Source organism: Salmo salar, chromosome 17 (genome assembly GCF_965601325.2).
Source record: "Salmo salar chromosome 17, fSalSal1, whole genome shotgun sequence".
Classification (NCBI taxonomy): Eukaryota; Metazoa; Chordata; class Actinopteri; order Salmoniformes; family Salmonidae; genus Salmo; species Salmo salar.
The window spans coordinates 8,836,995-8,851,910 of record NC_138307.1 but is presented as its reverse complement, the minus strand read 5'-3'; the positions used below and the strand labels follow the sequence as shown (position 1 = coordinate 8,851,910).

At 40.4% G+C, this 14,916-nt stretch overlaps 1 protein-coding gene across 1 annotated transcript in view; it reads right to left on the bottom strand.

Moving 5' to 3' along the window:
• Positions 1-12,731, bottom strand: part of LOC106575174 (cyclin-dependent kinase 15) — a 34,280-nt gene extending 21,549 nt beyond the window's left edge. The window contains 1 exon segment of the mRNA XM_045698844.2: positions 12,384-12,731. Within this exon segment, the coding sequence (XP_045554800.1) occupies positions 12,384-12,429 (46 nt within the window). The 5' untranslated portion in view covers positions 12,430-12,731.
• Between the last annotated feature and the right edge of the window lie 2,185 nt (positions 12,732-14,916).

Genomic DNA, 14,916 nt, shown 5'->3' with positions numbered 1-14,916 from the left:
CTGTCACAGGCAGGCAGGCAGCCTCCAGGCAGCTGGTTAATCCACTACCCACTGGGAGCAGCCTGGGGGGCCTCAGGGCCAGGCAGGCATATGCGCACCCGACCGAGCCGCTGTAGCCCTCCAGCCAGGTCTACCAGACAGTCACACACAGATAGACGTCACACAGATGGACACCATACAGGTACAGCTTGAGGGGTTCACAAAAAGTGCAACGTTGTCTATTGTCCAACTCACCCAGGGGGGAGTGGGGGTATTGAGGAGGGGATGAGATGTGTCAGAGAGAAGAAAAGCACACATAAACACAGATTGGATTCTTCAAGAACCCACTCCTCAATGAATTGAGGTTGAGGCATTTTTGGGGGGGAGTCGACGTGTCATCGATGCTCTTAAACTATTTCCTCTGAGCTCTATTGGAATTGGAATGCCCTGTGGCGTGTCCCCCTCGTAGCCAGTCTTAGTCAGTCCTATAGGTTAGCCTACACTGGAGCTTTGGCCTTGGCACTTCCTCTATAAGCTTACCTCTGGCGTACCATCATACTGTGTTGTGTGGGATACATGGAAAATGGTACAAGTAAGTAATGATTCAAGACATGAGTCAACTTGTGATCACGTGTAGAAGCAGTGTACTAGCAGCCTAGTGCACAAACATACTATCAGCCTCTCTGAATAGCGTAGAGATAGGCGCTCGTTTGGATATCCTGTGAGATATGCTCCCAGGCCAAGCAGCTGAGCAGTACATCCTGATACCAGGTCTCTCTCTCTGACAGAAATGTGCAAAGCACATCCGAGTCTCTTCAGATTAGAGAAAACAACAGTTTCCTTGTTCAAACTGACAGGGCAAGAGAGAGGAGGAACATCGGCTGTCCTGTCTGTGTACAATAACAAAATCACTTAGCACAGTTGCGATTCAAACCACAGACAACCAATGTGGCGAAAAAACTGTTTGGAGGACGTGCCATTGCATTTGAATTGGCAGTGACCCCTAACAGATTTGCCCTGAGTTTTTTAGAGGACTACAGAGCACTTACTTTATTTTGTTTACACTGCAGCTGTGAGAATGATTAATTATTCATCTCCGTCTACAGAACCACCTGCATCCTGCTTCCCCAGCTCTATAACATTATATCTACCCTGACTGTATAACAGCACTATATCTACCCTGAGTGTATAACAGCACTATATCTACCCTGACTGTATAACAGCACTATATCTACCCTGAGTGTATAACAGCAGTATATCTACCCTGAGTGTATAACAGCAGTATATCTACCCTGAGTGTATAACAGCACTATATCTACCCTGACTGTATAACAGCAGTATATCTACCCTGACTGTATAACAGCACTATAACTACCCTGACTGTATAACAGCACTATAACTACCCTGACTGTATAACAGCTATATATCTACCCTGACTGTATAACAGCACTATATCTACCCTGAGTGTATAACATCAATATAACTACCCTGAGTGTATAACAGCAGTATAACTACCCTGAGTGTATAACAGCAGTATATCTACCCTGACTGTATAACAGCACTATATCTACCCTGAGAGTATAACAGCAGTATATCTACCCTGAGTGTATAACAGCACTATATATCTACCCTGAGTGTATAACAGCACTATATCTACCCTGAGTGTATAACAGCACTATATCTACCCTGACTGTATAACAGCACTATATCTACCCTGAGTGTATAACATCACTATATCTACCCTGAGTGTATAACAGCAGTATAACTACCCTGAGTGTATAACAGCAGTATATCTACCCTGAGTGTATAACATCAATATAACTACCCTGAGTGTATAACAGCAGTATAACTACCCTGACTGTATAACAGCACTATAACTACCCTGACTGTATAACAGCTATATATCTACCCTGACTCTATAACATTATATCTACCCTGACTGTATAACAGCACTATATCTACCCTGAGTGTATAACAGCACTATATCTACCCTGACTGTATAACAGCACTATATCTACCCTGAGTGTATAACAGCAGTATATCTACCCTGAGTGTATAACAGCAGTATATCTACCCTGAGTGTATAACAGCACTATATCTACCCTGACTGTATAACAGCAGTATATCTACCCTGACTGTATAACAGCACTATAACTACCCTGACTGTATAACAGCACTATAACTACCCTGACTGTATAACAGCTATATATCTACCCTGACTGTATAACAGCACTATATCTACCCTGAGTGTATAACATCAATATAACTACCCTGAGTGTATAACAGCAGTATAACTACCCTGAGTGTATAACAGCAGTATATCTACCCTGAGTGTATAACATCAATATAACTACCCTGAGTGTATAACAGCAGTATAACTACCCTGACTGTATAACAGCACTATAACTACCCTGACTGTATAACAGCTATATATCTACCCTGACTGTATAACAGCACTATATCTACCCTGACTGTATAACAGCACTATATCTACCCTGACTGTATAACATCAATATAACTACCCTGAGTGTATAACAGCACTATATCTACCCTGAGTGTATAACAGCAGTATATCTACCCTGAGTGTATAACAGCACTATAACTACCCTGACTGTATAACAGCACTATATCTACCCTGACTGTATAACAGCACTATATCGACCCTGAGTGTATAACAGCACTATATCTACCCTGAGTGTATAACAGCACTATAACTACCCTGAGTGTATAACAGCACTATATCTACCCTGAGAGTATAACAGCAGTATATCTACCCTGAGTGTATAACAGCACTATATCTAGCCTGAGTGTATAACAGCACTATATCTACCCTGACTGTATAACAGCACTATATCTACCCTGAGTGTATAACATCAATATAACTGCCCTGAGTGTATAACAGCACTATATCTACCCTGAGTGTATAACAGCAGTATATCTACCCTGAGTGTATAACAGCACTATAACTACCCTGACTGTATAACAGCACTATATCTACCCTGACTGTATAACAGCACTATATCTACCCTGACTGTATAACAGCACTATATCTACCCTGAGTGTATAACATCACTATAACTACCCTGAGTGTATAACAGCACTATAACTACCCTGAGTGTATAACAGCACTATATCTACCCTGACTGTATAACAGCACTATAACTACCCTGACTGTATAACAGCACTATATCAACCCTGAGTGTAAAACAGCACTATATCTACCCTGACTGTATAACAGCACTATATCTACCCTGACTGTATAACAGCACTATAACTACCCTGAGTGTATAACAGCACTATAACTACCCTGAGTGTATAACAGCACTATATCTACCCTGAGTGTATAACAGCACTATATCTACCCTGAGTGTATAACAGCACTATACCTACCCTGAGTGTATAACATCACTATATCTACCCTGAGTGTATAACAGCACTATATCTACCCTGAGTGTATAACAGCAGTATATCTACCCTGAGTGTATAACAGCACTATAACTACCATAAGTGTATAACAGCACTATATCTACCCTGACTGTATAACAGCACTATAACTACCCTGAGTGTATAACAGCAGTTTATCTACCCTGAGTGTATAACAGCAGTATATCTACCCTGACTGTATAACAGCACTATATCTACCCTGACTGTATAACAGCACTATATATCTACCCTGAGTGTATAACAGCACTATATCTACCCTGAGTGTATAACAGCAGTATATCTACCCTGAGTGTATAACAGCACTATATCTACCCTGAGTGTATAACATCAATATAACTACCCTGAGTGTATAACAGCACTATATCTACCCTGAGTGTATAACATCAATATAACTACCCTGAGTGTATAACAGCACTATATCTACCCTGAGTGTATAACAGCACTATAACTACCCTAAGTGTATAACAGGACTATATCTACCCTGACTGTATAACAGCACTATATCTACCCTGAGTGTATAACAGCAGTATATATCTACCCTGAGTGTATAGCAGCACTATATCTACCCTGACTATATAACAGCACTATATCTACCCTGAGTGTATAACAGCACTATATCTACCCTGAGTGTATAACAGCACTATAACTACCCTGAGTGTATAACAGCACTATAACTACCCTGAGTGTATAACAGCACTATAACTACCCTGACTGTATAACAGCACTATATCTACCCTGAGTGTATAACAGCACTATATATCTACCCTGACTGTATAACAGCACTATAACTACCCTGACTGTATAACAGCAATATACCTACCCTGAGTGTATAACAGCAATATAACTACCCTGAGTGTATAACAGCACTATATCTACCCTGAGTGTATAACAGCACTATATCTACCCTGAGTGTATAACAGCACCTTAACTACCCTGAGTGTATAACAGCACTATATCTACCCTGAGTGTATAACAGTACTATATCTACCCTGAGTGTATAACAGCACTATAACTACCCTGACTGTATAACAGCACTATAACTACCCTGAGGGTATAACAGCACTATATCTACCCTGAGTGTATAACAGCACTATAACTACACTGAGTGTATAACAGCACTATATCTACCATGACTGTATAACATCACTATATCTACCCTGAGTGTATAACATCACTATATCTACCCTGACTGTATAACATCACTATATCTACCCTGAGTGTATAACAGCACTATATCTACCCTGACTGTATAACAGCACTATATCTACCCTGACTGTATAACATCACTATATCTACCCTGAGTGTATTACAGCAATATATCTACCGTGACTGTATAACAGCACTATACCTACCCTGAGTGTATAACAGCACTATAACTACCCTGAGTGTATAACAGCACTATATCTACCCTGACTGTATAACAGAACTATATCTACCCTGAGTGTATAACAGCACTATAACTACCCTGAGTGTATAACAGCACTATATCTACCCTGAGTGTATAACAGCACTATAACTACCCTGAGTGTATAACAGCACTATATCTACCCTGAGTGTATAACAGCACTATATCTACCCTGAGTGTATAACAGCACTATAACTACCCTGAGTGTATAACAGCACTATAACTACCCTGAGTGTATAACAGCACTATATCTACCCTGAGTGTATAACAGCACTATATCTACCCTGAGTGTATAACAGCTCTATATCTACCCTGACTGTATAACAGCACTATAACTACCCTGACTGTATAACAGCACTATATCTACCCTGAGTGTATAACAGCAGTATATCTACCCTGAGTGTATAACAGCACTATAACTACCCTGACTGTATAACAGCACTATATCTACCCTGACTGTATAACAGCACTATATCTACCCTGAGTGTATAACAGCACTATATCTACTCTGAGTGTATAACATCCCTATAACTACCCTGAGTGTATAACAGCACTATAACTACCCTGAGTGTATAACAGCACTATATTTACCCTGACTGTTTAACAGCACTATAACTACCCTGACTGTATAACAGCACTATATCAACCCTGAGTGTATAACAGCACTATATCTACCCTGACTGTATAACAGCACTATATCAACCCTGACTGTATAACAGCACTATAACTACCCTGAGTGTATAACAGCACTATATCTACCCTGAGTGTATAACAGCACTATATCTACCCTGAGTGTATAACAGCACTATATCTACCCTGAGTGTATAACAGCACTATATCTACCCTGAGTGTATAACAGCACTATAACTACCCTGAGTGTATAACAGCACTATATCTACCCTGAGTGTATAACAGCACTATATCTACCCTGAGTGTATAACAGCACTATATCTACCCTGAGTGTATAACAGCACTATATCTACCCTGAGTGTATAACAGCACTATAACTACCCTGAGTGTATAACAGCACTATATCTACCCTGACTGTATAACAGCACTATATCTACCCTGAGTGTATAACAGCACTATATCTACCCTGAGTGTATAACAGCACTATAACTACCCTGAGTGTATAAACGCAGTATATATCTACACTGAGTGTATAACAGCAGTACATCTACCCTGAGTGTATAACAGCACTATATCTACCCTGACTGTATAACAGCACTATAACTACCCTGAGTGTATAACAGCACTATATCTACCCTGACTGTATAACAGCACTATATCTACCCTGAGTGTATAACAGCACTATAACTACCCTGAGTGTATAACAGCACTCTATCTACCCTGAGTGTATAACAGCACTATATCTACCCTGAGTGTATAACAGCACTATATCTACCCTGAGTGTATAACAGCACTATATCTACCCTGAGTGTATAACAGCACTATAACTACCCTGAGTGTATAACAGCACTATATCTACCCTGAGTGTATAACAGCACTATATCTACCCTGAGTGTATAACAGCACTATAACTACCCTGAGTGTATAACAGCACTATATCTACCCTGAGTGTATAACAGTACTATATCTACCCTGAGTGTATAACAGCACTATAACTACCCTGACTGTATAACAGCACTATAACTACCCTGAGTGTATAACAGCACTATATCTACCCTGAGTGTATAACAGCACTATAACTACCCTGAGTGTATAACAGCACTATATCTACCCTGACTGTATAACATCACTATATCTACCCTGAGTGTATAACATCACTATATCTACCCTGACTGTATAACATCACTATATCTACCCTGAGTGTATAACAGCACTATATCTACCCTGACTGTATAACAGCACTATATCTACCCTGAGTGTATAACAGCACTATATCTACCCTGACTGTATAACAGCACTATATCTACCCTGAGTGTATAACAGCACTATATCTACCCTGAGTGTATAACAGCACTATATCTACCCTGACTGTATAACATCACTATATCTACCCTGAGTGTATTACAGCAATATATCTACCGTGACTGTATAACAGCACTATATCTACCCTGAGTGTATAACAGCACTATAACTACCCTGAGTGTATAACAGCACTATATCTACCCTGAGTGTATTACAGCACTATAACTACCCTGAGTGTATAACAGCACTATATCTACCCTGACTGTATAACAGAACTATATCTACCCTGAGTGTATAACAGCACTATATCTACCCTGAGTGTATAACAGCACTATAACTACCCTGAGTGTATAACAGCACTATATCTACCCTGAGTGTATAACAGCACTATATCTACCCTGAGTGTATAACAGCACTATAACTACCCTGAGTGTATAACAGCACTATAACTACCCTGAGTGTATAACAGCACTATATCTACCCTGAGTGTATAACAGCACTATATCTACCCTGAGTGTATAACAGCACTATATCTACCCTGACTGTATAACAGCACTATAACTACCCTGACTGTATAACAGCACTATATCTACCCTGAGTGTATAACAGCACTATAACTACCCTGAGTGTATAACAGCACTATAACTACCCTGAGTGTATAACAGCAGTATATATCTACCCTGAGTGTATAACAGCAGTATATCTACCCTGAGTGTATAACAGCACTATATCTACCCTGAGTGTATAACAGCACTATAACTACCCTGACTGTATAACAGCAGTATATATCTACCCTGAGTGTATAACAGCAGTATATCTACCCTGAGTGTATAACAGCACTATATCTACCCTGAGTGTATAACAGCACTATAACTACCCTGAGTGTATAAACGCAGTATATATCTACACTGAGTGTATAACAGCAGTATATCTACCCTGAGTGTATAACAGCACTATAACTACCCTGAGTGTATAACAGCACTATATCTACCCTTAGTGTATAACAGCACTATATCTACCCTGAGTGTATAACAGCACTATAACTACCCTGAGTGTATAAACGCAGTATATATCTACACTGAGTGTATAACAGCAGTATATCTACCCTGAGTGTATAACAGCACTATATCTACCCTGACTGTATAACAGCACTATAATTACCCTGAGTGTATAACAGCACTATATCTACCCTGAGTGTATAACAGCACTATAACTACCCTGAGTGTATAACAGCACTATATCTACCCTGAGTGTATAACAGTACTATATCTACCCTGAGTGTATAACAGCACTATAACTACCCTGACTGTATAACAGCACTATAACTACCCTGAGTGTATAACAGCACTATATCTACCCTGAGTGTATAACAGCACTATAACTACCCTGAGTGTATAACAGCACTATATCTACCCTGACTGTATAACAGCACTATATCTACCCTGAGTGTATAACAGCACTATATCTACCCTGAGTGTATAACAGCACTATAACTACCCTGAGTGTATAAACGCAGTATATATCTACACTGAGTGTATAACAGCAGTATATCTACCCTGAGTGTATAACAGCACTATATCTACCCTGACTGTATAACAGCACTATAACTACCCTGAGTGTATAACAGCACTATATCTACCCTGACTGTATAACAGCACTATATCTACCCTGAGTGTATAACAGCACTATAACTACCCTGAGTGTATAACAGCACTATATCTACCCTGAGTGTATAACAGCACTATATCTACCCTGAGTGTATAACAGCACTATATCTACCCTGAGTGTATAACAGCACTATATCTACCCTGAGTGTATAACAGCACTATAACTACCCTGAGTGTATAACAGCACTATATCTACCCTGAGTGTATAACAGCACTATATCTACCCTGAGTGTATAACAGCACTATAACTACCCTGAGTGTATAACAGCACTATATCTACCCTGAGTGTATAACAGTACTATATCTACCCTGAGTGTATAACAGCACTATAACTACCCTGACTGTATAACAGCACTATAACTACCCTGAGTGTATAACAGCACTATATCTACCCTGAGTGTATAACAGCACTATAACTACCCTGAGTGTATAACAGCACTATATCTACACTGAGTGTATAACAGCACTATATCTACCCTGACTGTATAACATCACTATATCTACCCTGAGTGTATTACAGCAATATATCTACCGTGACTGTATAACAGCACTATATCTACCCTGAGTGTATAACAGCACTATAACTACCCTGAGTGTATAACAGCACTATATCTACCCTGAGTGTATTACAGCACTATAACTACCCTGAGTGTATAACAGCACTATATCTACCCTGACTGTATAACAGAACTATATCTACCCTGAGTGTATAACAGCACTATAACTACCCTGAGTTTATAACAGCACTATAACTACCCTGACTGTATAACAGCAGTATATATCTACCCTGAGTGTATAACAGCAGTATATCTACCCTGAGTGTATAACAGCACTATATCTACCCTGAGTGTATAACAGCACTATAACTACCCTGAGTGTATAAACGCAGTATATATCTACACTGAGTGTATAACAGCAGTATATCTACCCTGAGTGTATAACAGCACTATAACTACCCTGAGTGTATAACAGCACTATATCTACCCTTAGTGTATAACAGCACTATATCTACCCTGAGTGTATAACAGCACTATAACTACCCTGAGTGTATAAACGCAGTATATATCTACACTGAGTGTATAACAGCAGTATATCTACCCTGAGTGTATAACAGCACTATATCTACCCTGACTGTATAACAGCACTATAACTACCCTGAGTGTATAACAGCACTATATCTACCCTGAGTGTATAACAGCACTATAACTACCCTGAGTGTATAACAGCACTATATCTACCCTGAGTGTATAACAGTACTATATCTACCCTGAGTGTATAACAGCACTATAACTACCCTGACTGTATAACAGCACTATAACTACCCTGAGTGTATAACAGCACTATATCTACCCTGAGTGTATAACAGCACTATAACTACCCTGAGTGTATAACAGCACTATATCTACCCTGACTGTATAACAGCACTATATCTACCCTGAGTGTATAACAGCACTATATCTACCCTGAGTGTATAACAGCACTATAACTACCCTGAGTGTATAAACGCAGTATATATCTACACTGAGTGTATAACAGCAGTATATCTACCCTGAGTGTATAACAGCACTATATCTACCCTGACTGTATAACAGCACTATAACTACCCTGAGTGTATAACAGCACTATATCTACCCTGACTGTATAACAGCACTATATCTACCCTGAGTGTATAACAGCACTATAACTACCCTGAGTGTATAACAGCACTATATCTACCCTGAGTGTATAACAGCACTATATCTACCCTGACTGTATAACAGCACTATATCTACCCTGAGTGTATAACAGCACTATATCTACACTGAGTGTATAACAGCACTATATCTACCCTGACTGTATAACATCACTATATCTACCCTGAGTGTATTACAGCAATATATCTACCGTGACTGTATAACAGCACTATATCTACCCTGAGTGTATAACAGCACTATAACTACCCTGAGTGTATAACAGCACTATATCTACCCTGAGTGTATTACAGCACTCTAACTACCCTGAGTGTATAACAGCACTATATCTACCCTGACTGTATAACAGAACTATATCTACCCTGAGTGTATAACAGCACTATAACTACCCTGAGTTTATAACAGCACTATATCTACCCTGAGTGTATAACAGCACTATAACTACCCTGAGTGTATAACAGCACTATATCTACCCTGAGTGTATAACAGCAGTATATCTACCCTGAGTGTATAACAGCACTATATCTACCCTGAGTGTATAACAGCACTATAACTACCCTGAGTGTATAACAGCACTATAACTACCCTGAGTGTATAACAGCACTATATCTACCCTGAGTGTATAACAGCACTATATCTACCCTGAGTGTATAACAGCACTATATCTACCCTGACTGTATAACAGCACTATAACTACCCTGACTGTATAACAGCACTATATCTACCCTGAGTGTATAACAGCACTATAACTACCCTGAGTGTATAACAGCACTATAACTACCCTGAGTGTATAACAGCAGTATATATCTACCCTGAGTGTATAACAGCAGTATATCTACCCTGAGTGTATAACAGCACTATATCTACCCTGAGTGTATAACAGCACTATAACTACCCTGACTGTATAACAGCAGTATATATCTACCCTGAGTGTATAACAGCAGTATAGCTACCCTGAGTGTATAACAGCACTATATCTACCCTGAGTGTATAACAGCACTATATCTACCCTGAGTGTATAACAGCACTATATCTACCCTGAGTGTATAACAGCACTATATCTACCCTGAGTGTATAACAGCAGTATATCTACCCTGAGTGTATAACAGCACTATAACTACCCTGAGTGTATAACAGCACTATATCTACCCTGAGTGTATAACAGCACTATAACTACCCTGAGTGTATAACAGCACTATATCTACCCTGAGTGTATAACAGCACTATAACTACCCTGAGTGTATAACAGCACTATATCTACCCTGAGTGTATAACAGCACTATAACTACCCTGAGTGTATAACAGCACTATATCTACCCTGAGTGTATAACAGCACTATATATCTACCCTGAGTGTATAACAGCACTATATCTACCCTGAGTGTATAACAGCACTCTAACTACCCTGAGTGTATAACAGCACTATAACTACCCAGTACCCATCCCCCCTGACAACCAACCTCCCCCCTAGGAAATGGAACCACCTGCACCTTGATGCCTTAGCTGTCTACCTTCCCTCCCCCTGACAACCTGCACCCACCCTGGGGGAGATGTGGGTTACCATCTCACTCCTCTTCCGTCTTCTCTTCCACTGCGGAGAAAAACACATCTTCTGCTTCTTACCTCATCCTTCACCTCTCTCCTCACCCCTTTCCTCTCCCACTTAGCGAGTAAAACACCACTCTGCTCCCGCTGGGGCTACCTCTCCTCCTCTCTTCTCCTCTCTCCCCTTGTGCTCACATCACCCCTCACATGTCTTCTCTCCTACTTAGGGAGCAAAACAGCCCCTCTGCTCATCAGCATTTTTATGCTTTATTCAATAAGCCGTGGGCTTCCTAGCTGCATCTGCAGATCAGCAGTATAATTTGCCAGTCCGTGCCAAGCTACTGACGTTTGTAACAGTCTAGTCCCTAGGGGTGCCCTCATCCCTGGAACACGACAACATACCACGCTACAACATCTGACCCTGTTAACGAGCTGCTGCCTGTCATTACCTGTAGAGTGTGTAAGGATAGTTGTCATGCCAACAAGTTAGGTATTGTGTTCCCTAGGTAACATACAGTACATTCCCCATGCATGTGTATCTTGGAATCTGGCATAGTACAAAGATGGAACACAATAAGCATAGCAGGATAATACCAACGAGAACTCCGTACATACTGTTTGTGGGTATGAGGAAGCTTGAGCAAGCACTGTTCGATCCCCTAACCCGAATGGAGTCAGTGTGGTACTGTTTCTAGGGAGGGTAGGTTCGACTGATACTCACCCAGGCGATGGAAAGCCTCCGTGGCTGCATGTCGTAGGTTCTGCATCCCAGTGTTGGTTCCTGCCTGGTGGTGCTGTGGAACCGCTATAGAACCTCACTTACACCCCGGGCATCCTTAGAACTGAACCCAGCTACAGCAGCACTCTCAGCTCAGTCACAGCCCCTCCTTGTCTTCAGCCACCTAGGATGTAAACAGCTTTAGCAGCACAGACAGGATTTTCCTATTTTTCCTTCTTCCTCCTTCCTCCTTCTGCCTGAAGGTGCTCTTGGCTCCTCTATTACTCTCTCTGTTTTGCTCTCTCCCTCTCATGATATTGCACTGTATCCTCCCTCTCTCTCCCTCCTTTATCCCTGTCTCCTCCTGCTGCCAGTTCCTCTGCTGCCTGCGAGACAACATTCAATAGCCAATCAGCGGCGTCAGATAGGAGACACTGCCCAATGAGCTCTCAGTGGAGGAGAGAGCCGGGGCTGCTGGTGTGTTTTGAAAGGTTGGATCTTGAGCATTGTGTTCAGGGAGTCACTAATGTGCGTGTGTACTGTGGGCTCCTGGGGGCGGAAGTGAGCCACGCTTTTGATCACCTTCATTCCAATAACTCAAGCATAGATTGGTTAAAAAAAATAAACATCTAATTTGGCACACAGAAACTAGAGGCCATGAGTAACTTGGTCAAAAAGAAAGGCACCAATTGGCCAGTAGTCTCACTTAAACCCACTTAAATATTCGCCGACCTGTTTGACCTAGAGACTTGAAATGTAGGTGTCTTTCCTCATGCTGAACAAATTTGCGTCAAGGACCCATAAGGTCCATCAGGATAGATTTTCCTCCATCTTGGACATTTTGGAAAACCTGAAAAACGTATTCTCGTGACCCATAAGTCCACAGAACACCAAGTTTGGTATATAGGCCCATGGTGCATCACTTAACTTAGTTTGAGAAACGCTTGGTTGGTTAAGAGATGGCTGAGGTATTGATCAATCAGGAAATCAGATTTTACATGTCCAATTACAAAATAAATCCTTTGTTAATCCACTTCACAATGGCTTATCAACTTGAAACATTGTAGGGTCATCGCAGACATTACCACGATGAACCATGTTAAGTTTGGATTATGTAATGATAATGCTTAGAATAATCATAAAAAATCTTCTCATGAACTAAAAGTCAGATTCAGTCCCAAAAGAGTATGAGAAAATAACATTGATGCATTCACAGAGGCCCATTATCAGCAACCATCACTCCTGTGTTTCAATGGCACGTTGTGTTAGCTAATCCAAGTTTAGCATTTTAAAAGGCTAACTGATCATTATAAAACCCTTTTGCAATTATGTTAGCACTGGTTAAAACTGTTTTCTGATTAAAGAAGCAATAAAACTGGCCTTCTCTAGGCTAGTTGAGTATCTGGAGCATCAGCATTTGTGGGTTCGATTACAGGCTCAAAATGGCCAGAAACAAATAACTTTCTTTTGAAACTTGTCAGTCTATTCTTGTTCTGAGAAATGAAGGCTATTCCATGCGAGAAATTGCCAAGAAACTGAAGATCTCATACAACGCTGTGTACTACTCCCTTCACAGAACAGCGCAAACTGGCTCTAACCAGAATATAAAGAGGAGTGGGAGGCCCCGATGCACAACTGAGCAAGAGGACAAGTACATTAGAGTGTCTAGTTTGAGAAACAGACGCCTCACAAGTCCTCAACTGGCAGCTTCATTATATAGTACCCGCAAAACACCAGTCTCAATGTCAACAGTGAAGAGGCGACTCCAGGATGCTGGCCTTCTAGGCAGAGTTCCTCTGTCCAGTGTCTGTGTTCTTTTGCCCTTCTTAATTTTATTTATTTTGGCCATTTTTATTGGCCAGTCTGAGATATGTCTTTTTCTTTGCAACTCTGCCTAGAAGGCCAGCATCCCGGAGTAGCCTCTTCACTGTTGATGTTGTGGCTGGTGTTTTGCGCGTACTATTTATTGCAGATAAATAGGAAATTACATTTACATTTACATTTTAGTCATTTAGTAGACACTCTTATCCAGAGCGACTTACAGTAGTGAATGCATACATTTCATACATTTAATTTAATTTCATGCATTTTTTTTTGTTGTACTAAGTGACCCCAAACATTTGAACGGTAGTGTATATATTTTTAAACCTGTGAAAAACATATTCTCATGAACCATAGGACCAAATGACAAATCAAATGAGTTTTTGACAAATCCAAAATCTGATTTTACGTGTCCATTTAAACCACTGTAAATCTACTCCACAGTGGCCTATCGACTTGAAATGTGTCTTCACTATCATGGATGTCCCTAAGACGAACCATACTGAATTTGGTTTTGATATCTGAAAAATCAAGGAAACTATTAACAACATTCTTTGCATATGTAACGCTAACGCTCAAAATGATCTGCAATCATCTTCTCCTCATGAACCATACAGTGGCAAGAAAAAGTATGTGAACCCTTTGGAATTACCTGGATTTATGAATAAATTTGACATAACATTTTATCTGATCTTCATCTAAGTCACAACAATAG